A 26,307-nucleotide genomic window follows, 5' to 3' on the forward strand; every position below is an offset into this window, starting at 1 on the left:
TCTTCCTGAGGTAAATATTTTTTCCAACTTGAGAGTATACAGCGCAGCACATCTTCAGTTGAACCTTAATTAGCTTTTGATTTGTGCTCTCTCGTCTATCTTGAAACAGAATTGGAAATGTAGGGCCCACAGACACAAAGTGATAGCTTTGTTTGAGCTGATTGAAGGTTGAATTAAATGTATTTCTGGAGGTTTTTTTCTTTCATTGGACTCTCATTTGCAGAAGTGAATTTACAGTAACACAACATAAATCAAAAGCGTATGAAAAAGCATGGTTTACAGCTTGCTATGCTTATAATGCCCGTTTCCCAGACCCAGATTAAGCCTAGTCTTTTCAGTGGTGAATCTCCATTGAACATTATTTTTAGTCTAGGACTAGGCTTAATCTGTGTCCGGGAAACCAGCCCATAGAGTCTGTGGTTGAGGGTCCACCCTTGTGTTGCTGACCACTCTCTTTTTGGAAGGCTTGGTACTAACAGAGAGAGGGAGGCGAAGTTTGGTTTCCACATCATTTCAACCGAAACGTTCTACGTGATGACGTTGAGTCAACGTGAGAAAATAATTGGATTTGAAAAAAGCTAACGTAAGGGAATTCGCATTTTTTTTCAACCAACTTTTAACCTAAATTCAATGACATGGCGAATTGTTTTATTTATTTCATGTTGAATTCACGGTAGTTGACAACTCAACCAAATGTAAATCAAAAATAGACATTGAACTGATGTCTGTCCAAAATCTGTCCAAGTCTAAATCTGACCCAGATGCAGACACAGGAGGCAGATGGTTGGAGTCTTAGATGTTTAATAATCCAAAAAGGAGTAGGCAAGAGAATGGTGGTGGACAGGCAAAAGGTCAAAACCAGATCAGAGTCCAGGAGGTACAGAGTGGCAGGCAGGCAGAATGGCCAGGCAGGTTGGTACAGAGTCCAGAAACAGGCAAGGGTCAAAACCAGGAGGACTAGAAAAAGGAGAAATAGCAAAAGCAGGACAACGGGGGGAAAACCCCTGGTTGACTTGGACATACAAGACAAACTGGCACATAGAGACAGGACACCCTGGGATAATAACACCCGGGGAATACAAGCGACACCTGGAGGGGGTGGAGACAATCACAAGGACAAGTGAAACAGATCAGGGTGTGACAGTACCCCCCCCCCCCCCCCCCCCCATAACTCTCCCAGTCAACCAGGTACTGGAAACCCCTGCCCTGTGGTTGAACCCTCAGCGGTGGTGTCTCACCGTATACGCTGTCTGGCCATCGATGAGCCGGGGGGGGGGGGGATGGGCCTGAAAACAGAAGACAAAGGACTGTGAGACAAGGGCTTAATCCTAGACACATGGAGGTAGGGTGAATAAGGAGGGTACGGGGTGACACAAGACGGACAGCGGTGGAAAAGGACCAATGAAACGGGGAGACAGCTTGCGGGATTCCACTCGAAGGGGCAGATCCCGAGTGGAAAGCCATACCCTCTGCCCAATGTGATAGCGGGGAGCTGGGGTCCGGCGACAGCCAGCTTATCGACGATACCCGGGCTCTTCTCCAGGTATGTCGACAGCGGCAGACAAACATCTGGGCCGAGGGAACGCTGACCCCCTGATAAATACACTGGGTAAAACAAGCAACAGCTGGAGAGGATGGAGACAATAACAAGGACAGGTGAAACAGATCGGGGTGTGACAAGTTAAGCAGCAGATTTTAGCATGTAAATCTTGATGGGCCAAATTCCCAAAGAGTACATGGTGGAGCTACTACCATATTGTGCGAATACTCCCCCAGTTATTTCAGATCTACAGAAAGTGCCTTTGATTTAGAGGCTAGAGGTTGTTTTTGGACTGGGCCATGTATCGATAGGGTGGGAAGCCCTGACCGCTCCTATATGGTCACTCAATAATCAGGTCAGAGGTTACGCCCCTCTCAAATGACAAAAAATACCCCCTCCCCCTCCCCCATCTAGTCAGGAGACGACATCACCATGTCATTCTTAACTCAGTGGGCCCCTTGGGACCACGTTTTAAGAATCCTTTAACTCTCTGCCGTCTCTCCAATGTCACCCACATCAAAGAGCACTCCAGGAGTTGGTACATCTGCACCGCAGTCGTAATCCCTGACGAGCAGCCGTCAGCGGGGCCCAGTGACATTGACAAAGTCAGCGGGGCCCATAGAGGAGCATAACTGCATGCCGTCACTTAACAGAGAGCCAGGGACACCTGCTTGGGCGCTGTCAGTCACTTTACCCCGAACCACCCCAGTCCTCGCAGGAAGGATTTGAGTGACATGGGAGAGAGAGGAAGGAGGTGGTTGCGGGAGAGAGTAGACGGCACTTATGTTTGCAAGGCGGGCTGAACAGGAGTTGAGGGACTAGTGCTAATGGTTTGGGGGAAAGGAACGGAGGGAGAGGAGGGGGACAAGGAGGGAGAGAGGGAGAGAGAGGGAAGGGAGGGTTGCATGTCAGTTCCTATCAATTGTGACGTCTCGTACTGTCTGCCGTTATCTGACGTGGGAGCACTCAGTCCTCAAGATGCTTTTTACTGAATAGCTGTTATTTAGGAACACCTCTGGTCAATCTCATCATTTTACAAAAGGGATTGCTTTCCTGGGCATTTAACTACTTACTGTGTGCATAGCCATCATCATAGGGTTCATAGTTTACTGTGGTGTGTGCTTGGGTACGTGTGTGTGTGTGTGTGTGTGTGTGTGTGTGTGTGTGTGTGTGTGTGTGTGTGTGTGTGTGTGTGTGTGTGTGTGTGTGTGTGTGTGTGTGTGTGTGTGTGTGTGTGTGTGTGTGTGTGTGTGTGTGTGTGCTCATGCGCGTGCTTGCACTTTGATATTAACTTTCAAAGGGTTTTTCATAGTTAACTGTCATAATCCCTTCACTTTTAGAAGTCAAACTAAAATGCCACTCAACCAAATTCCACTAACGTCTCTCTTCTCTCTGAAACACTATTTCCTAAACCAATTTTTTTGTTATTCTTGTTTTGTGTCTTGGTCACGTAAAGGACGAAGAATTTTCCTTCACAGCTGAAAGGCAGCTAATGGGGCAGGAAGACTTATTAGATAAAATGCATTTTAAGTACACGAAAAAGAGGCAAAGAACAGAAAGAGAAAATCACAGGGCTCAATTACAAAGAGATAAGAGTTTGAGTCCAAAATGCACCCTATTCCCTTTGTAGTGCACTACTTTTGACCAGGGCCTATAGGGCTCTGGTCAAAAGTAGAGCATTATAAAGGGAATGTGGTACATTTTGGGAAACAGCCAATCTAAACATCCACAGAGAGCGCTTTCATTTGTGTGTTTGCTTGAAACAGATTTAATAGTTGTGTCAGAAACAGTAAAATCTAAACTGCGGTGACTTCTCAACAAGACTAACATTTTTGTTTGCAAATTGATTTGGTATTATTCGCTCCACCGACTCAAACTCGTCAAAACATTTTCAGAAGCAGCAATGTTTATTATCGAATTTTGTTATCGCTGCAATATCTGAATAATTTTTAAAAGTCTAGCATCTAGAGAACTTTCCCTACAATCTTACCATTTGAGAAATGTTAATGGGGTGTGATCCAATCGAATTGCCTAATTTCTTTCCAAACTACAGTGGAAGGGAGTGAGGGAAAGTAGAAGGGTGTGAGGGAATTTCACCATATTGCTTACACCTGACATGTCCTTGCTGATTTGATTTGTCTTACTTAAAACTCTACCCGGTACAGCCAGAAGAAGACTGGCCAACCCTTGGATCCTGGTTTCTCTTATAGCTCTGTGCCTTCCAGGGAGTTTTCCAAGCCACTGTGCATCTGCCTCTACATTGATTGCCCTTTGGGGTTTTAGGCTGGGTATCTGTAAAAACACTTTGACAACTGCTGATGTGAAAAGGGCTTTATATAAAATACATTTGATTGATTTATTGATTGTAAATTGTAATATCAACTAACAAGGAGCCAATACAACTCCCTAAAATGACCATTTATCATCACGGAAAGCATTTAATTGACTTCAGAGTCTCTCCTCTTTGTCTGCGTGACTTTTAAGCTCTGAGAAACACAGCTGCCACATAGGGCAGGTTGCACAAGCTTCTGTCTCATTAATTTTACTTCCTGACACTGTCATCCAATGATTTATTACCTCCCGTCACAGGCTTCCTGATTGGGCTATTCTTCCTTAATGGGGTGTCATTAGTAAAAACATTAGTTTGAGCGCACCCCTTTCTCGGGAGGTTGATATCTGCTATGGCTCACAGGTTGATTGTTTCAACGAAGACTCTGGGAGGAATTGGTGCAGGAATTTGACACAATGCCATGTACCTGCTAGCAGTCGGTGGTGTCAGTGACAAACTCTTCTGGCACATTGTGTGATGTTGAGCAGCGTGTTCGTTGAAGTGGAATACATTTGTGTGTGTGCATTGGTCTGTGTTCATGCTCTCTTTCAGCCCCTCCGGGAGTCTTGGTGAATGAAAAAACAGAACCAACGTCTGGGAAGTAATTTACAGTAATTTGCTGGTCAGGGACAGCAGACACACAGTCTATTAAGAGAAAAGCCAAACTCCAGTACCCCTCTGAGCCAGGAGACAGACAGTCAATCTCCCTCACACTCACACTGCCAGCCTTGGCCTGGACTCAGGTAGTTTACAGAGACCCACTCTATGTGAGACTGGGCACTTAAGCTGCCCCTTGACTACGGCATGCATGTGTGTGTGTGTGAGTTGGGGTGATATTTTGAGTGTGTGCATGTGCAAGTTTAAGAGCACGTGTGTGTGTGATTGTCTCTGGCACACCTAGTCTAAAAAGTTATTAGAGGTGCTGACTGCTGACCAACAGCGAGTAAAGAAAGTCACACTCTATATAAGCTTCCAGTAATTTATTGGGTAAACCACAAATGTTTTGGCATCACTGTACCTTCTTCAGGGTAATGTCATGAATGTTTGAACCAGGTTATGTAGACAAACAGTGAAATTATATATATAATGTGCGACTCTCTGTCACACCTAGTAACACATAATTAGTTACACACCAACTTTTAGCACAAAAGAAAAACAAACTATGCATTATTCCGAATCTGAACACATACAATGTAATATATTCTCCAAACAATAGATGTCGCTCGTTTGTTAAGTGATATTCGTTCTTACCTCGACGGGCACCGTACTCCCGTGTTGTTTTCGTTTGTGTATGTTGTTAGCTAGTTTACCATAATCTGAAGATATGGCTGAATATTCAAAAGTGAAAACAACAAAACTTGTTTTGAAAGGACTGAACAATGGGTGCGTTTATTTCTCAACATCGAATTCAATATTTGTTTGTGTAGAATATGGCGAATCAAGCTGGCTAATAATGCTATCTAGCTAGCTATCATTCATTGACTGACCAGGCATGAACAGTTAGCTACTGGCTAATGTTAGCTAGCTAACTCTTTGCTATTTTCCCGATTTCTAATTTGACCTTGCTAATGTTGATCCACAATTGTCTTGTAGAAAGAAGAAGAAGCACAAGGATAAGAAGAGAAAAAGAGATGATGCGCAAGATAAACCTGATATTGTTGGTATGTTGTTTGCTGGTCAATCTGCAGTTAGCTAAATATGTAGCTAAATTGAAAAAATGGTTATTATGATATTCCACAAAGTAGCAAACAACTATGTTTTATTTCTGCTTTCTAGGTGGATGGTGGTGTATTAGTGGCTTTGGGGAGATTTCAGGAACGGTTGCGATAGAGATGCAGACTAATTCCTACATCCATGCCCTGGATACCGGTCTGTTCACAGTTGGTGCACCACATCAAGGTAAGAAAGGAGTGTGTCTTTAGCTAAATCTACCCACTATTTCCTTTATAGTGCACCACATCTCATTAGAGCCACGTAGAGCTCTGGCCAAACGTAGTGCACAATAATATAGGGAGTAGGGTGTCATGTGTGTTGTCATTAATGCATGATGATGATGCACACAATTTGCTGTGTGCCATACTAGGTTGTTATGCTACTTGATTGGAAAGGGGGGAGTGTTTCGAGAGTCATTTTGCTTTTTGATACGCCACTGTCGACAGGGTTCATTTTGAAGTGTTGGTGTGTGTGTGTGTGTGTGTGTGTGTGTGATCCTAAAATGTTATGCTTGATTAAGTGGTGTATGGAAGCGTTGTACTGCCTCAACCCAGAGGCTTTTGTGGTACAGTCCGTTAGGCTTTCACCTCTGCACTGCTTGAGTTAGGGGTCGAGTCCCTGTTACAGCTCTCACTCTCCTGCTCCACCTGTTACCAGGGAGCAGTGAGGGAGGTTTAACGTAGTGGAACTTTTGATTTGTTTACATACAGATTACTGTTTGAGACTTATGAAACACAAAGAGTTGGAGAGATTGCAAACCACGGGTGTCAAATAGTAGATGTCTGCACAATTCAAGACCTATGGGTAAATCCTTTTGAATTCACTCACTTTTTGACAGCACCCCGTTTGATTTGAACTAAACTTTCCATACCTATTTGCCCATTGTAGAAGTGCTCAGAAAGTGAACACAAATCTTTGGGGTAGGGTTACTCATCACAAGACAGGAACACTGAGTAGCCTTTAGTTTGACATTATTCATCACAGAAAAACTGAAAGAAATGCAGAATTTACATCATAAAAAAATTGCATAGAAAATAGCAAAATAAAACATTCACTTAGATACATAGTACATGGCATGAACATACTGCAGAACACTTGGATACATAATACACTTGGATACATACACTACATGAGCAAAAGTATGTGGACACCTGCTTGTCGAACATCTCATTCCAAAGTCACGGGCATTAATATGGAGTTGGTGCCCCTCTTTGCTGCTATAACAGCCTCCACTCTTCTGGGAAGGCTTTCCACTAGATGTTGAAACATTGCTGCGGGGACTAATGCCGCAAGAGCATTAGTGAGGTCAGGCACTGATGTTGGGCGATTAGGCCTGGCTCGCAAAGATATTTGATGGGGTTGAGGTCAGGGCTCTCTGTGCAGGCCAGTCAAGTTCTTCCACACCGATCTCGACAAACCATTTCTGTATGGACCTCGGTTTGTGCATGGGGGCATTGTCATGCTGAAACAGGAAATTGCCTTCCCCAAACTGTTGCCACAAAGTTGGAAGCACAGAATTGTCTAGCATGTCAATGCTGTAGTGTTAATATTTCCCTTCACTGGTACAAGGGGCCTAGCCCGAACCATTTTTTTTATTTTACCTTTATTTAACTAGGCAAGTCAGTTAAGAACAAATTCTTATTTTCAATGACGGCCTAGGAACAGTGGGTTAACTGCCTGTTCAGGGGCAGAACGACAGATTTGTACCTTGCCAGCTCGGGGGTTTGAACTTGCAACCTTCCGGTTACTAGCCCAACGCTCTAACCACTAGGCTACCCTACAGCCCCAGATCATTATTCTTCCTCCACCAAACTTTACAGTTGGCACTATGCATTGGGGCAGGTAGCATTCTCCTGGCATCTGCCAAACAGAGAGAACGCGTTTCGACTGTTCCAGAGTCCAATGGCACCACTCCAGCCAACTCTTTGCATTGCGCATGGCTGCTCGGCCATGGAAACCCATTTTATTAGGACTGACGGTTTTTACGCGCTACGTACTAGAGGTCGACCGATGTAATTAGGGACGATTTCAAGTTTTCATAACAATCGGTAATCGGCATTTTTGGACGCAGATTATGGCCGATTCCATTGCACTCCACGGGGAGACTGCGTGGCAGGCTGACCACCTGTTACGCGAGTTCAGCAAGGAGTCAAGGTAAGTTGCTAGCTAGCATTAAACGTATCTTATAAAAACAATCAATATTAACATAATCACTAGTTAACTACACATGGTTGATGATATTACTAGTTTAACTAGCTTGTGGTGCCCGTTAATTTATCATCGAATCACAGGCTACTTCGCCAAATGGGTGATGATTTAATAAGCGCATTCGCGAAAAAAGCACTGTCGTTACACCAATGTACCTAACCATAAACATCCATTCCTTTTTTCAAATCAATACACAATTATACATTTTTTAAACCTGCATATTTAGTTAAAAGAAATTCATGTTAGCAGGCAATATTAACTAGGAAAAGGGTGTCACTTCTCTTGCGTTCTGTGCAAGCAGTCGGTATATGCAGCAGTTTGGGCCGCCTGGCTCGTTGCGAACTGTGTGAAGACCATTTCTTCCTAAGAAAGGCCGTAATTAATTTGCCAGAATTTTAAATAATTATTACAAAACATTGAAGGTTGTGCAATGTAACAAATATTTAGACTTATGGATGCCACCCGTTTTATAAAATACGTAACGGTTCTGTATTTCACTGAAAGAATAAACGTTTTGTTCTCGAAATGATAGTTTCCGGATTTGACCATATTAGTGATCTAAGGCTCGTATTTGTGTGTTTATTATATTATAATTAAGTCTATGATTTGATATTTGATAGAGCAGTTTAACTGAGCGGTGGTAGGCAGCAGCAGGCTCGTAAGCATTCTTTCAAACAGCTTGCTTGAATACAGCGATGTTTATGACTTCAAGCTTATCAACTCCCGATATTAGGCTGGAAATACGATAGTGCCTATAAAAACATCCAATAGTCAAAGGTATATGAAATACAAATGGTATAGAGATAACTAGTCCTATAATTACTACAACCTACAAAACTTCTTAACTGAGAATATTGAAAACTCATGTTAAAAGGAACCAACAGCTTTCATATGTTCTCATGTTCTGAGCAAGGAGCTTAAACATTAGCTTTTTTACATGGCACATATTGCACTTTTACTTTCTTCTCCAACACTGTGTTTTTGCATTATTTAAACCAAATTTAACATGTTTCATTATTTATTTGAGACGGAATCAATGTTTATGTATTTATTATATTAAGTTAAAATAAGTGTTCATTCAGTATTGTTGTAATTGTCATTATTACAAATGTATATTACAAATATCGGTATCGGATTTTTTTGGTCCTCCAATAATCGGTATCGGCATTGAAAAATCATAATCGGTCGACCTCTACTACGCACTTCAGCATTTGGCGGTCCCGTTCTGTGAGCCTGTGTGGCCTACCACTTTGCGGCTGAGCCATTGTTGCTCCTAGATGTTTCCACTTCACAATAACAGTATTTACAGTTGACTGGGGCAGCTCTAGCAAGGCAGAAATTTGATGAACTGACTTGTTGGAAAGGTGGCATCCTATGACAGTCACTAAGTCACTGAGCTCTTCAGTAAGGCCATTGTTTGTTTATGGAGATTGCTTGGCTGTGTGCTCACTTTTATTTCTTCATATACACCTGTAAGCAACGGGTGTGGCTGAAATAGCAGAATCCACAAATTTGAAGGGTTGTCCATATACTTTTGTATATGTAGTGTATTCCTGGACATTTTCTTTTGATGATGGAAAACTGAATTTAAAAAAAGAGAGTAGGTCTACTTTGAAAATATGTAAGAGCTAGAATTACAGGCTGACTACACCGCTCGCATCGCGTGCGTTGCAAAATAAATTTAGAAATGTATATTATTCAATTATTGCATCCACACTGCTCGGGCGATCCAACGATCGTCCAACGAGGGCTAAAATAGAAGTCAGTTCTATTTGTGACGCAGATCGCGCTGCAAGTCCTGCCTCTCCCATCTCCTCATTGGTTTATAGAAGCAGGTGACTGAAAGACGAACGAGGTCAGTGGTGGTAATGCACCTAATTTATGAAACTTGCCAATCGCAATATAATGTCCAGAGAATAAAAAGCCTAATAGGAGGAGAGATGACTAGAAACGATTCGGTTGACCGTTTTATGTGTGGATTAATTGTCGGAGATGAGGACCTTGTGCATTTCAGGTAAAATAACAACTCAATGTTTATATCCCGGACAAATTAGCTAGCAACAGCAAGCTAGCTAAATAGGACAGATTAGCTAGCAAGTGCAAGCTAGCTAGCTAAATTTCCATAAATGTTTTGATATTTTAACCTGTGTGTCGTGATGCGTTTGGTGTGGGGGGACAAAATAAATTTGTGCACGCGCGCAGCTGGTTTGGGTTCCATGTTATTGTACAGTCTGACAGCAGTGGGTAGTGTGGTGTTTTTTAAATGTATAATACGGGCAGTAATAGAGGACAGTCTGTTTCTCTGAGCCTGGTGGTGCACTCACATCCCTTTATTAGATGGAGCAGATGTGTGTTTGAGTGTGCATGTACCTTGCCAGGTGCACTGCAGCCTGCTCTGCAGTGACTGGAGCTGTGGTTGGACTGCTCCACTTCTGGAGATGATCCTCAGGGCCCTCCTCTGCACCCTGTCCAGTTGGGCCTGCTGCTTTTTGTTGCATCCAACTAACAGCACTCCACCGTGTTCCAGACCAGTCCTCACCAGGGTAGTATAGACTGTGACCAGATCTTCAGTGGGTAGGCCATTTCTGTCAAGAACAGTCAAAAAGTGCAGGCGTTTTGAGGCCTCCCCTCACTGACTGCTCCACGTGTGTGTCACCACTGAGGTTAGAGTCTAGATGAAAATCAAGATACTTGGTTGTTGTTTCCACTGGTGCTTCCTGTCCTCCTGGGATGAGTGGTACAGGTTGTGGAGGGTCTCTCTAAAAGCATGTCCGGATTTCCATAGACTTTTTCCCGGTCAGGAGCATGTTGGATGTAGCCAACTCATCCAGCTGCTTTGCCTCCAAGCCCATGGAAGTGTCCTCCTGGATGCTGGTTAGTGGTATATGGCTTGGGACAGCCCCACATCATCAGCATACCCAGTGTCACTGAAGACAACTTTTCAGGTGGACATGTGAAGGAGAAACGGATGTGGTGAGACCACGCCCTCTTGTGGCACACCGGAAGTGGCCTCTGACCGGGGGCTAAATTCGCAGTCATCCTTTACCTTCTTCCGCTGGTGTAGCTGTGGAACCAGGCCAGATGTTGCAGGATCTTTGAGAGGGTAGTTGTGCAAGCTAAACGCCGAAACACTTCTTAATTCCCTCGTTACTGTAGAATCCCTAGGAACTCAGCTGCTGAAATCAACTGTGATTCAAGTGACTTGCACCAATGATACCAACCAGGGTATCTCGAACTTGGGTGGTCTGCACAACTCAAAACAGGTTGGCCCACTAAACTAAAGGCATCTTCGTGCCTCAGAAAAACTAATTGGAGCGTAGTTTCAATTGGAACTTGATTTGCCTATAATCATCATACATTATGGTTATAGTAAGGTTTGGTCTCTCAACTGGTAGCTTGAGCACACATTGTTTGAACTTAAATGGCTTAAGTCAAGGCGGTTCAACCATTTTAGATGGCAACGTTACTCAAGTTGTCAGAATAAGTCACTCTAAAATTACTGTAAATTCTTAAAAGATTTCACTTTGTTAAGCCTTGCAATTCAAACTAACAAGATTAGAGAGAAAAATCTGAAGTGGTCCTGTTGATTGTTCCTTCTTATCAAGTCATTTTTTAAATGCAAGCCAGCCCAGCATGTCACTTGTATTTACTTACATTGTCTGCATCAGGGCCTCTCGAGTGGCGCAGCGGTCGAAGGCAGTGCTAGAGGCGTCACTACAGATCCATGTTCGATCCCGGGCTGTGTCGCAGCCGGCCGTGACCAGGAGACCCATGAGGCAGCGCACAATTGGCCCAGTGTCATCTGGGTTTGGCCGACAGGGATGTCCTGTGGCGGCTCGGCGCATGCACGCTGACTTTGGTCGCCAGCTGTACGGTGTTTCCTCCTACACATTGGTGCGGTTGGCTTCCGGGTTAAGCGAGCAGTTTGTCAAGAAGCAGTGTGGTCCGTACGGGAGTTGCAGCGATGGGACAAGACTCTAACTACCAATTGGATATCACGAAATTGGGGAGAAAAAAATACATTTTAAAAGACATTTTTTTTGTCTGCAACGGATTCTATAATCCGGCATTATAGGCAGAGTAAATGGAGCTGGAAATTGACAGGAATGAGTGAATCCCATAAGAGAATGGAGGAAGATCCTAGTTCTCTCATGTTCCATTCTATTCTAATACGAAGAGAGCAAACCTTAAGAGCTGTAATGGACATTGCGTTCCATTAGCGTGGATAGCCTGGCAAAGCGGCAGGCAATTTTTAGTGTCATTAATTTGTGGAGAATAAGGGGGGGGAACTCCCTAATTGTTTCCTCCATTTTCTTGCATTTTCGAAGACCGCCGCATTCGATGGCTGCCTGCGTGAAGTACCAAGCGTTTTGAATTTTGTCCTAAACGGTATAAGATTTAGTGGCGTTTTCGTTCTAAATCAATTTGAAATCACACTCTGAGAGAGTGGACATGTAAAATGAAAGGGAGAACTGAACTACTATGTTGTTCCAGAAGCTATTAGGACATTCATTTCTGCACAGCTTGCCGGGTAATGGTTTAGAGAGGAAGCTGGAATTGCTCCTCCACACACACACACACCAGGCATTAATCCATTTCTTTGTCCTCTCAAGCATGTTATTGGATATCATCAATATGAATCCGGTGCTAGCTACGATTTATGGTGCCCATCCACTTGCAGACAATGAAATCATTTACATGGAGGAAATGTATTGCACAGCTCTGTTGATGGGTTAGAATGCAACAAGGTAACAGGCAAAGATCCACATGAGTATCATTGAACTAATGTCATTGTGATTCCTTGCCTCTTAAATGGATAGTTTTGCAGCACAACTTTTAAATTGGTCACGTGTTTTCATACCACCAAATGGAATTGTGTCTGGGGTCCACGATAGATGGCATCTGTTGCGAATATCCGGACCCACATGGTAGGCTAAGGTGAAAACAGTCATCTAAAATCTAAAATGAACAGGAAAGATCAGCACAAACCATTTCATTTCGATGGTATGTTTACCGTTCCAAGTTGGCGTGCATGACAAGTTAGAGGGACATTGCCAACGTGTGCTGGAATCACATCTTTGAATCAAAGGCTCACAGATGACATGCTTCATCTCCCCACAGTTAGTCCCACTGACTAGCAGGCCAGAGCCCCATTACAGACCCTGAGCCTCAGGCAAAAGGACTTGACTTGGGGGTGGAGCACCTAACCTAACTAGCCAAGCTAGACTAAATGGGAGTTTCCAGGCAAAGATTCTCTGCCCTAAGGCGAGACATGTTTAAGAAATGTTCAATAAACCCCCCCCATCCACCCTCTGAAGACAGAAATGCAGACCTGGGATTCAGCTCACGTTTTTTTTATTGAAGAGGGGAAAATGCGCCAGGAGATAAAAACATCAACCATTCCTATTCCCTTGGTGAGGCTCTAACTCGGGAGGCAGGCACATTTTAAATGAGATGAAAGAGAAATAGAGTTACAGGGAGAGAGAGAGATGATGTTTCTGCACTTTTATGGGATTTTCAGTAAGAAGGAAACCCATCTAGAATAGTTTAGCCCTCTCAAGCTGAGAAAAGCCCTAGAGGTGCTTAGTCACTGGATTCAGGAGACGTTGTGAATGCCCTCTGAGTAAACTCAAGGGTCACAGGGAGCTGTATGCCTGCTTTAGGGGATGAAATATGATTAGACTATAACCTGTCTATCTGACTATTGTGGTCTGAGAAACATGGAGGTATGTGAGCCTAGGGATTTTATTTGCTATCCCAATGCCCAAATGATTGCACACAGCGGTGTGGTTTCCCAATATGCATCAATCTGTCCTTGAAATTGACAGACTTTCCCCTCTTTAACTTCCCTAATGTTGTGAGAACCTGTGATGGTCACATCCTTACGGAGTGTTTCTCTGTATGATTACTTAGCTTCCTTTCATCAGTGCCACTGATCTGTCAGGGCTCCCAAGTGGCTCAGCGGTCTAAGGCACTGCGTCTCAGTGCAAGAGGCGTCAATCTAGTACCTGGTTCAAATCCAGGCTGTATCACATCCGGCCGTGATTGGGAGTCCCATCGGGCGGCGCACAATTGGCCCAGCGTTGTCCAGGTTTGGCCGGAGTAGGCCGTCATTGTGAATAAGAATTTGTTCTTAACTGACTTGCCTAGTTAAATAAATAAAGGTTATATTTAGAGAAAAACATACATGATAGGTCAAAGCAATAAGGTAGAAATCCTTCCAGAACTTTTATCCATCACTGATGAGAAAGGACACTAGGACATGAAGCTATATTGGGCAGTAATATTTGACATGTAAATATTCAGTATATTATACATCACATGCTAAGCAATTAGCCTATTAAAATGTTTCTGACTCCATAAAGATAATGCATATATACAAGCAAGCATTAGGCAATATTCCAAGCATATAGATCCTAAGGTTAACTTACAGGACAACGCATGAACAACGTTGGGCCTAGAAGTCTAGGAAATGAGAATTGATCATACAACCTTCCTCCATGGACTGGATACAGGATAAGAGGGAGAACAAAGGCATTTCATTCCATTTATAACATTTGAAGGTGTAACCTTTCAACCCAAAAACCAACCACCGTTAACCAATCAAACGATACCAAGTTACCAAGAATACCACACTCCCATGCCCAATCTCCACAGTGTCACATTAAAAAAATAAAAAAGGCTTGTGTGAGACCAACGTAAATAAGACAGAGGACCATAAAACCTTTTTGGATATAGTAATTCAGAGTTCACCTTATACAAGATACATCCATATCGTTAGCATCAGAGTTATCCTCAGTGAACAGGTTTCAGATAGATACCAAACATAGATATTAAAGCATTATTCTATCACTCATTTTATTGTCAGTCCTCTGGATACTGTAACAGATGTACATTTTGGCCCCTTAGAGGGAGAAGGACTGACTTGTCCTTGAGAATTGTCCTTTGTTCCTGGACAATTTGCCATGCAGCTCCAGGTGACAGAGAACACAAATTAGGGCCGAGCCTACAAAGCCAGAGAAGAGTTTTGGAACTCAGGATAAGGATTGCCTATAATTTTACATCGGTCAGGGTGGGTTTAATCTCGTGTGGATGGACTACGATGACTAACGAGCAACAGTAGTCCCGGTGCTTTGGTTTTCCGTCGCTGGTTATTTGGCCAGATCAGGATTGTGTGACGACGGTGCTTAAATTGGGGCGGGGAATTTCAAGAAATGATTACAGGTGGAACAATTTCTGAAAGGGTGGATGGAGCCTTTAGCTGAGAGTTTCCGTTTTAAGGGGTTGGAGACTTCTCTAGTCTTATAGTATCTGTTCTCATACATCTCACCCCAGAACCTAATCAAGCATCTGATGGAATTACGCAAGATTTGAGGTCTGGGTTTCCGAGATTAGGGTGGGTGTAGGTGATCAATAGCACCCAACAGCAACGTCGTGTAGCCCGAGGTTGTGTGTTTATAAATGACCATGAAGCATTAGTAAAACATGAAGGCTCTACGTCAGTACGTCTCAAGGGTAGACCCGCTGCTTGAGGAAATTATGCAAATGGTCTGTTTTCAGAATGACACACCGTGATCAAAATGCATTGTATTGGCACCACTGCGACAGATTTTCGTTTTTCTTTCTCAAGATCACGAACCTGGCGAGAGAACGTGAGAAATGCTAATCGTACACGTCTCGACACTCTGAATGTTAAGTCGGCAGAGCCAAGCTCCCAAATGTTTGAAGTGATAGTAAAGACTCATCTTGTTTTTAATCCTCATTAAACCAAAACGAAGGCTCCTCTGGGATGATAAAGAGAGAATGCTCTGATTTTTAGAATATCAAAAAGTGATTTGTGACTCTTTGATATTTGCAGACGACGAAGGGCCAGACCCCCCGGAGCAATTCACTGCCATCAAGTTGTCAGACTCTAGGTGCGTAAATATCACCTACGCACATTTTATGTTGACTTCCTCTCCCCCCAAATCTGAATGGAATGTATCCTGGTGAGTTATAATAGACTTTGGAAGAACACTTACAGTCTCTGCAGGTATACAATTTTGTAAATACAAAATTGGATTTTAATTACAACGTTATAAAGGAGCTTCGCTTCTGTTGTTCAAATGATCTTTGAATAGACTTTGGAAAAGTTGTTAGACACTCAAAACAAATTGCCATTATCCAGGAATGAATTTTGTTCTACTGTGTTCCCCCCCAGGGTAGCCCTGAAGTCTGGCTATGGGAAGTATCTAGGGATCACCTCGGAGGGGGTCGTGGTGGGGCGTTCCGACGCCATCGGCTCCCGGGAACAGTGGGAACCTGTTTTCCAGGAAGTGAGTGAAGCAACTGCCAGTCAAAAAAACATCAAAGTCAATGCATATAAAGACTGTGATATAATGCCATATCATATAGAATTTGTTGCATAGTAACCCTAGGTATAGATAAAGCTCGTTTTCCTCACAGCTTGTTGCTTTGTTGATGCGTATCGGAGAGAAAGCTTGACGCTCTCTGCATATAATTGAGCTTTTACCTCGCAAATGGTGTATCAGCATGAGGTGAAACTCATCTGTCAACTAATCTCTTCATTTCATTTCTGTTTTGTCTTCCATTTTTTTTCCAAGGGCAAAATGGCTCTCATGGCAGCAAATAGCTGTTTCATCTCCTACAGTGAAAGTGGGGACATTGAGGCCAAGAGCAAGTTGGCGGGGAAGACGAGATGGTTAAGGTGATGTATATATTTCACAAGGTCACTCCATAATCCCCCCCCCCTCCCATCTATAATATAGAAATTACATCACCATCGGGGAGTCTGAAGTTGGTGACGGAATGAAAAAACAAAATGTCTCTGAACATTAGGGGGGAGCCAGGATATTGCTATTCAACATGCAACTGTTTTGTGTTTTCCCCCCTCTCTCCTTCTGCCTCTCTAAATGGTGATGAACAGATCCGGTCATGCGCGGAGAGGGAGGTCAAGCGGAACGACGACATTGCCGACGAGGACAGGGGCAACGTGAAGAACTGCGAGCTCAACTACGTGTATGTACCGTCTGTCTACCTATGTCAGTGGCAGCAACATTTGCAGCGGTAATCATACAAGGTGGTGATTCCATGCCCTCTAGTCTAGAGAGGTTGTAACCCCTGTTGTACGGCTGGTCTTGTCCAAATGAACTTAATTCATGGTAAAGGTATAGGAAATGCAATGGCCTGCCCTATATCATGACAAACAATGTTTTATGCATTTATGAAAAACTTGAAGACAGACCTTTGTCAGATATGCCCAACAAGGATCAACACTGAACTGTAACCTAAATTAAAGTGCAGTACTGAAATTATACCATATACCAGTTCAGTAATGCATGCATCACAGTTCAAGGAAAACTCCACCCAAAAACTATCTTTTGGTATTTGTTTCATTCGTTTATTGTTAATATAGTCCCAAAATCTTATCAGATTTAAGATATGTAACTTTCAAAATCAGAAATACAGCCGATGTGATTCATTTTGCATCATATGATGCAAACTACAAGATTCTGGCTGCATATAAACTTCATTTTCAGCAAACTTAACATGTGTAAATATTTGTATGAACATAAGATTCAACAACTGAGACATAAACTGAACAAGTTCCACAGACATGTGACTAACTGAAATTCAAATCAAATCAAATTTATTTATATAGCCCTTCGTACATCAGCTGATATCTCAAAGTGCTGTACAGAAACCCAGCCTAAAACCCCAAACAGCAAGCAATGCAGGTGTAGAAGCACGGTGGCTAGGAAAAACTCCCTAGAAAGGCCAAAACCTAGGAAGAAACCTAGAGAGGAACCAGGCTATGTGTGGTGGCCAGTCCTCTTCTGGCTGTGCCGGGTGGAGATTATAACAGAACATGGCCAAGATGTTCAAATGTTCATAAATGACCAGCATGGTCGAATAATAATAAGGCAGAACAGTTGAAACTGGAGCAGCAGCATGGCCAGGTGGACTGGGGACAGCAAGGAGTCATCATGTCAGGTAGTCCTGGGGCAATGGTCCTAGGGCTCAGGTCCTCCGAGAGAGAGAAAGAAAGAGAGAAGGAGAGAATTAGAGAACGCACACTTAGATTCACACAGGACACCGAATAGGACAGGAGAAGTACTCCAGATATAACAAACTGACCCCAGCCCCCCGACACACAAACTACTGCAGCATAAATACTGGAGGCTGAGACAGGAGGGGTCAGGAGACACTGGCCCCATCCGAGGACACCCCCGGACAGGGCCAAACAGGAAGGATATAACCCCACCCACTTTGCCAAAGCACAGCCCCCACACCACTAGAGGGATATCTTCAACCACCAACTTATCATCCTGAGACAAGGCTGAGTATAGCCCACAAAGATCTCCGCCACGGCACAACCCAAGGGGGGGGTGCCAACCCAGACAGGATGGCCACAACAGTGAAACAACCCACTCAGGTGACGCACCCCCTCCAGGGACGGCATGAGAGAGCCCCAGTAAGCCAGTGACTCAGCCCCTGTAATAGGGTTAGAGGCAGAGAATCCCAGTGGAAAGAGGGGAACCGGCCAGGCAGAGACAGCAAGGGCGGTTCGTTGCTCCAGAGCCTTTCCGTTCACCTTCCCACTCCTGGGCCAGACTACACTCAATCATATGACCCACTGAAGAGATGAGTCTTCAGTAAAGACTTAAAGGTTGAGACCGAGTTTTCGTCTCTGACATGGGTAGGCAGACCGTTCCATAAAAATGGAGCTCTATAGGAGAAAGCCCTGCCTCCAGCTGTTTGCTTAGAAATTCTAGGGACAATTAGGAGGCCTGCGTCTTGTGACCGTAGCGTACGTGTAGGTATGTACGGCAGGACCAAATCAGAGAGATAGGTAGGAGCAAGCCCATGTAATGCTTTGTAGGTTAGCAGTAAAACCTTGAAATCAGCCCTTGCTTTGAAAGGAAGCCAGTGTAGAGAGGCTAGCACTGGAGTAATATCATCAAATTTGTTGGTTCTAGTCAGGATTCTAGCAGCCATATTTAGCACTAACTGAAGTTTATTTAGTGCTTTATCCGGGTAGCCGGAAAATAGAGCATTGCAGTAGTCTAACCTAGAAGTGACAGAAGTATGGATTCATTTTTCTGCATCATTTTTGGACAGAAAGTTTCTGATTTTTGCAATGTTACGTAGATGGAAAAAAGCTGTCCTCGAAATGGTCTTGATATGTTCTTCAAAAGAGAGATCAGGGTCCAGAGTAACGCCGAGGTCCTTCACAGTTTTATTTGAGACGACTGTACAACCATTAAGATTAATTGTCAGATTCAACAGAAGATCTCTTTGTTTCTTGGGACCTAGAACAAGCATCTCTGTTTTGTCCGAGTTTAAAAGTAGAAAGTTTGCAGCCATCCACTTCCTTATGTCTGAAACACATGCTTCTAGCGAGGGCAATTTTGGGGCTTCACCATGTTTCATTGAAATGTACAGCTGTGTGTCATCCGCATAGCAGTGAAAGTTTACATTATGTTTTCGAATAACATCCCCAAGAGGTAAAATATATAGTGAAAACAATAGTGGTCCTAAAACGGAACCTTGAGGAACACCGAAATTTACAGTTGATTTGTCAGAGGACAAACCATTCACAGAGACAAACTGATATCTTTCCGACAGATAAGATCTAAACCAGGCCAGAACATGTCCGTGTAGACCAATTTGGGTTTCCAATCTCTCCAAAAGAATGTAGTGATCGATGGTATCAAAAGCAGCACTAAGGTCTAGGAGCACGAGGACAGATGCAGAGCCTCGGTCCGATGCCATTAAAATGTCATTTACCACCTTCACAAGTGCCGTCTCAGTGCTATGATGGGGTCTAAAACCAGACTGAAGCATTTCGTATACATTGTTTGTCTTCAGGAAGGCAGTGAGTTGCTGCGCAACAGCCCTCTCTAAAAATGTTGAGAGGAATGGAAGTTTCGATATAGGCCGATAGTTTTTTATATTTTCTGGGTCATGGTTTGGCTTTTTCAAGAGAGGCTTTATTACTGCCACTTTTAGTGAGTTTGGTACACATCCAGTGGATAGAGAGCCGTTTATTATGTTCAACATAGGAGGGCCAAGCACAGGAAGCAGCTCTTTCAGTAGTTTAGTTGGAATAGGGTCCAGTATGCAGCTTGAAGGTTTAGAGGCCATGATTATTTTCATCATTGTGTCAAGAGATATAGTACTAAAACACTTGAGCGTCTCTCTTGATCCTAGGTCCTGGCAGAGTTGTGCAGACTCAGGACAACTGAGGTTTGGAGGAATACGCAGGTTTAAAGAGGAGTCCGTAATTTGCTTTCTAATAATCATAATCTTTTCCTCGAAGAAGTTCATGAATTTATCACTGCTAAAGTGAAAGTCATCCTCTCTTGGGGAATGCTGCTTTTTAGTTAGCTTTGCGACAGTATCAAAAAGGAATTTCGGATTGTTCTTATTTTCCTCAATTAAGTTAGAAAAATAGGATGATCGAGCAGCAGTAAGGGCTCTTCGGTACTGCACGGTACCGTCCTTCCAAGCTAGTCGGAAGACTTCCAGTTTGGTGTGGCGCCATTTCCGTTCCAATTTTCTGGAAGCTTGCTTCAGAGCTCGGGTATTTTCTGTGTACCAGGGAAGTTTCTTATGAGAATTTTTTTAGTTTTTAGGGGTGCAACTGCATCTAGGGTATTGCGCAAGGTTAAATTGAGATCCTCAGTTAGGTGGTTAACTGATTTTTGTCCTCTGGCGTCCTTGGGTAGGCAGAGGGAGTCTGGAAGGGCATCAAGGAATCTTTGTGTTGTCTGTGAATTTATAGCACGACTTTTAATGTTCCTTGGTTGGGGTCTGAGCAGATTATTTGTTGCAATTGCAAACGTATTAAAATGGTGGTCCGATAGTCCAGGATTATGAGGAAAAACATTAAGATCCACAACATTTATTCCATGGGACAAAACTAGGTCCAGCGTATGACTGTGACAGTGAGTGGGTCCAGAGACATGTTGGACAAAACCCACTGAGTCGATGATGGCTCCGAAAGCCTTTTGGAGTGGGTCTGTGGACTTTTCCATGTGAATATTAAAGTCACCAAAGATTAGAATATTATCTGCTATGACTACAAGGTCCGATAGGAATTCAGGGAACTCAGTGAGAAACGCTGTATATGGCCCAGGAGGCCTGTAAACAGTAGCTATAAAAAGTGATTGAGTAGGCTGCATAGATTTCATGACTAGAAGCTCAAAAGACGAAAACGTCATTTTTTTTTTTGTAAATTGAAATTTGCTATCGTAAATGTTAGCAACACCTCCGCCTTTGAATAATGTGTTCCTGAACAAAGGGGGGGGGGGGGTCAAAAGTAACAGTCAGTATCTGGTGTGGCCACCAGCTGCATTAAGTACTGCAGTGCATCTCTTCCTCATGGACTGCACCAGATTTGCCAGTTCTTGCTGTGAGATGTTACCCCAATCTTCCACCAAGGAACCTGCAAGTTCCCTGACATTTCTGGGGGGAATGGCCCTAGCCCTCACCCTCCGATCCAACAGGTCCCAGACGTGCTCACTGGGATTGAGATCCCGGGCTCTACGCTGGCCATGGCAGAACGCTGGCATTCCTGTCTTGCAGGAAATCACGCACAGAACAGGCAGTATGTCTGTATGCTGGAGGGTCATGTCAGGATGAGCCTGCAGGAAGGGTACCACATGAGTGAGGAGGATGTCTTCCCTGTAATGCACAGCGTTGAGATTTCCTGCAATGACAACAAGCTCAGTCCGATGATGCTGTGACACACCACCCCAGACCATGACGGACCCTCCACCTCCAAATTGATCCCGCTCCAGAGTACAGGCCTCAGTGTAACGCTCATTCCTTCGACGATAAATGTGAATCCGACCATCGCCCCTGGTGAGACAAAACTGCGACTCGTCAGTGAAGAGCACTTTTTGCCAGTCCTGTCTGGTCCAGCGACAGTCAGTTTGTGCCCATAGGCGACATTGTTGCCGGTGAGGACCTGCCTTACAACATGCCTACAAGCCCTCAGTCCAGCCTCTCTCAGGCTATTGCGGACAGTCTGAGCACTGATGGAGGGATTGTGCATTCCTGGTGTAACTCAGGTAGTTGTTGTTGCCATCCTGTACCTGTCCCGCAGGTGTGATGTTTGGATGTACTGATCCTGTGCATGTGTTGTTACACGTGGTCTGCCACTGCGAGGACGATCAGCTGTCCATCCTGTCTCCCTGTAGCGCTATCTTAGGCGTCTCACAGTATGAACATTGCAATTTATTGCCCTGGCCACATCTGCAGTACTCATGCCTCCTTGCAGCATGCCTAAGGCACGTTCACGCAGATGAGCAGGGACCCTGGGCATCTTTCTTTTGGTGTTTTTCAGAGTCCGTATAAAGGCCTCTTTAGTGTCCTACGTTTTCATTTCTGTGACCTTAATTGCCCACCATCTGTAAGCTGTTAGTGTCTTAACCTCTCTGGGATATGTGGGACGTTAGCGTCCCACCTCGCCAACAGCCAGTGAAAGTGCAGGATGCCAAATTCAAAACAACAAAAATCTCATAATTAAAAATTCCTCAAGCATACAAGTATTTTACACCATTTTAAAGATAGAATTCTCGTTAATCCAGCCACGGTGTCTGATTTCAAAAAGGCTTTACAACGAAAGGACCACAAACGATTGTTAGGTCAGCACCAAGTCACAGAAAAACACAGCCATGTTTCCAGCCAAAGAGAGGAGTCACAAAAAGCACAAATACAGCAAATTAAATTGCTAATATTTGATGATCTTCATCAGAAGACACTCATAGGACTTCATGTTACACAATACATTATTGTTTTGTTCGCTAAAATGCATATTTATATTTAAAAAAATGAATTTTACATTGGCGTGTTACGTTCAGTAGTTCTAAAACATGCGGTGATTTACAGATTTCAATTTACAGAAATACTCATCATAAATGTTGATGAAAATACAAGTGTTATACATGGAATTAGAGATATACTTCTCCTTAATGCAACCGCTGTGTCAGATTTTTAAAAATAAAAAAACGTTACGGAAAAAGCAAACCATGCAATAATCTGAGTACAGCGTTCAGACAACAAAGCAGCCAAAAAGATATCTGCCATATTGTGTAGTCAGAAATAGCATTATAAATATTCACTTACCTTTGATGATCTTCATCAGAATGCACTCCCAGTTCCGCAATAAATGTTTGATTTGTTCGATAAAGTTAATAATTTATGTCCAAATAGCTTCTTTTGTTAGGGCGTTTGGTAAACAAATCCAAACGCGCGTTCAGGTCCAGCCGAACGTCGGACGTAAGGTTCAAAAAAGTTATTTTGTGTAGAAACTAGTCAAACTAAGTATAGACTCAATCTTTAGGATGTTTTTATCATAAATCTTCAATAATGTAGGCCTCCCGGGTGGAGCAGTGGTGAAGGGCGCTGTACTGCAGCGCCAGCTGTGCCACCTCTGGGTTCGCGCCCAGGCTCTGTCGTAACAGGCCGCAACCGGGAGGTCCGTGGGGCGACGCACAATTGGCATAGCGTTGTCCGGGTTAGGGAGGGTTTGGCCGGTAGGGATATCCTTGTCTGATCACGCACCAGCGACTCCTGTGGCGGGCCGGGCACAGTGCACGCTAACCAAGGCTTCCAGGTGCACGGTGTTTCCTCCGAATCATTGGTGCGGCTGGCTTGGGTTGTGTATCGGAGGACGCATGACTTTCAACCTTCGTCTCTCCCGAGCCTGTACGAGAGTTGTAGCGATGAGACAAGATAGTAGATTGGACAAGATTGGATAACACGAAATTGGGGAGAAAAAGGGGGTAAAATTCAAAAAATAAATAAATCTTCCATTGTCTGTAGAAAAACAACGGAACGAGAGCTAACTCTCGTGACCGCGCCTCACGAGCCTGTGGCACTCTGCCAGACACCTGGCTCATTCGCCTCTCAATAGACCCCCCATTTCACAGTAGAAGCCTCAAACAAAGTTCGAAAGACTGTTGACATCTAGTGGAAGCCTTAGGAAGTGCAATATGATCCCATTTACACTGTATATTGGAATGGCAAAGAGTTGAAAAACTACAAACCTGGTTGGATCTTTCTCAGGTTTTTGCCTGCCATATGAGTTATGCTATACTCACAGACATCATTCAAACAGTTTTAGAAACTTCAGTGTTTTCTTCTATGCAATACTACTAATAATATGCATATATTAGCATCTGGGACAGAGTAGCAGGCAGTTTACTCTGCGCACCTTATTCATCCAAGCTACTCAATACTGCCCCCCTGTCACCAAGAAGTTAATGAAGTTCCACAGGTGCATGTTCATTCATTGTTTATGGTTCATTGAACAAGCATAGGAAACGGTGTTTAAACCCTTTACAATGAAACTCTTTGAAGTCATTTGGATTACAAATGATCTTTGAAAGACAGGGTGCTGAAAAGGGGAAGGTATTTTTTTGTTGTTGCTGAGTTTATGTATTTTTGACATGCAAAACATTTTGGGGTGGAATTGTCCTTTAAACTTCACCTACTAGTTCTCATAGTGGTGGGTGAAGTATTTTATGTAGAAAAGACAGCCAGGAAGGTGGAGGGGTTGAACACTGTGACCTTCCGTAGACAGACAGTGATTTCCCTCCAGTTTTCACCTGACAACCTTCCGCTCCGGCAAGATTTTGACAACTAAATCACAGGCCCGGATGCGCGAGGAGAAGGTGGGGGAAGCATAGGGGCGCCACTTCATCAATCCCACTCCCTTAAAAGGCTGATTGAAGAGCCAAAGCTGCGGGGATGGAAACGAGAACGGAACGCCGCTGCCGCTTTTACGGCCTGCGGCGGCCCATTAAGTTCTGAGGGCTAAGCGTGAACAAGGCTGTCATTGTGTTCCGTTTCTCCTCTTCCCCTTTCAACTTCGTTTTCCGTTTTTTTTTATCTTCCCCCCCTCTCTCTCCATCGTTTTTATTTTATTTTGGAGGAAAACACGGGGGAGATGGACTCATCATGTTGACGTGACGATAATGGCTGCTCTTGAGCCCGTCATCGTGATGTAGTGCTTAGCATCCCCGAGCGTGTTGCATGAACCGAGCACTGCCCGTGAATCATAAACCAATGACAGTTAAAATGTCGTTAGCGCACCTTGTAAAAATCTATGCGTTTGTTTGAGGCCCTGTTGCACTCTGTATGTATCTACTTTCAGGACTGTTTACTTCAATGGAAATAGCACGGTACTTACACTCGTAAGTCGCTATATACACATTTGTCATTGATAATGGTAGTCTGGTTTATGCCCCAGAGAGTGCAATGTTGTTTATATTCTCTGACATTGCTCGTTCTAATATTTCTTCATTCTTTTATTTGGGGGATTTGAGTGTGTTTTGTTTTGTATCATTGTGTATTACTGTACTGTTGGAGCTATGAACATAAGCATTTCACTACACTTGCGATTACATCTGTACGCGACCAATAACATTTTATTTGATTTTTGTTCACTGACGCTATTCTTTGTGTTTGATAGTGGTGTGACTGGTCCTTCTGTGTCTTATCATGAGACTTTGTATGATAACTGCGTGTGCAATAAGTCTCACTGAACACAGATTTCTGATATTACAGAAAGAAGTTCCAGAGTTTCCAGGACAGGCGGCTGAGGGTGAACGAGGAGGACAGCACCACACTGAAGATGGCCCGGAAAGACGGGAAGTTCCACGAAGAGCTGTTAGACAGGTGGGAGAACATCTTCATAAAGAGGCAAATCCTAAACTCATTTTCATTCAGTCTCCCATTGACATCAATATATGAATGACATTTTATTTCAGTGGCTGTAGCTGCCCCAAACGAAACAACAACACACAAACTGGTTTTAATGATCAACACATTCAAATTTCCTTTCCAAGAAAATCACTCTGGAACTGGTCCAAATGACTGTTGACTTGTCACATGATAGCTATTTACATTGTCTCGTGGATAGTGGTGATGTAAGGACTAAAAATAACCACTTGTGACTTTTTTTCATTTTTTTTGTCCACAGGAGAGCCAAGATGAAAGCAGACCGATACTGCAAGTGAAGATACAAGTTTATGGATTGTCCACTCGTCTTTGAATTCCTTGTGTTAAAATCAAAAAGGGTTTCATTTTTTATCATGAATAAATGTTATTTGGGTAAAAGAAAGTCATTTTGTGGGATTGTGTAATTTCAATCCCTAAACCCCTTCCCTAGCTGGCTGCTCAGAAGACCGATTAGCTTGTTTCACTGGGTTTCCCTGTGCGTTATCTCTCAGATAAATAAACTGCAGTTGTGGTTATGGTGAGCTGGATTGTATTTCCTGTAAATCATTGCCAACATGCCTACCACCACTATCTTTGTTTTGCCCAGATCAGCAGACCTGTCAGATGTTTGGGACAGTCCATTGATGTTTGTTTATTAGGGAATACTGTAGGAAAGAGGGGGGTAAGTTGAGCCAGTCTTTGCTTACAGCATCACTCCGTCAAGGGAAATATAGTATTCTTTCCAGCAAAGAAATCTACATATTTCAGGATGTTGTGTATCCCT

The 26,307-nt window shown here is 43.5% G+C and overlaps 1 protein-coding gene across 1 annotated transcript; it reads left to right on the forward strand.

The window, feature by feature from the left end:
• The first annotated feature begins 5,111 nt into the window (after positions 1 to 5,111).
• LOC115145864 (protein FRG1-like) lies at positions 5,112 to 26,065 on the forward strand. Its single transcript, XM_029687450.2, is given in 10 exon segments — positions 5,112 to 5,252; positions 5,463 to 5,530; positions 5,646 to 5,768; positions 15,649 to 15,706; positions 15,991 to 16,105; positions 16,394 to 16,469; positions 16,472 to 16,497; positions 16,717 to 16,808; positions 25,371 to 25,481; positions 25,786 to 26,065. Coding segments are annotated over 10 exon segments (765 nt in total). The 5' UTR covers positions 5,112 to 5,193; the 3' UTR covers positions 25,823 to 26,065.
• The last annotated feature ends 242 nt before the right edge of the window (positions 26,066 to 26,307 follow it).

Source organism: Oncorhynchus nerka, linkage group LG18 (genome assembly GCF_034236695.1).
Source record: "Oncorhynchus nerka isolate Pitt River linkage group LG18, Oner_Uvic_2.0, whole genome shotgun sequence".
Lineage (NCBI taxonomy): Eukaryota > Metazoa > Chordata > Actinopteri > Salmoniformes > Salmonidae > Oncorhynchus > Oncorhynchus nerka.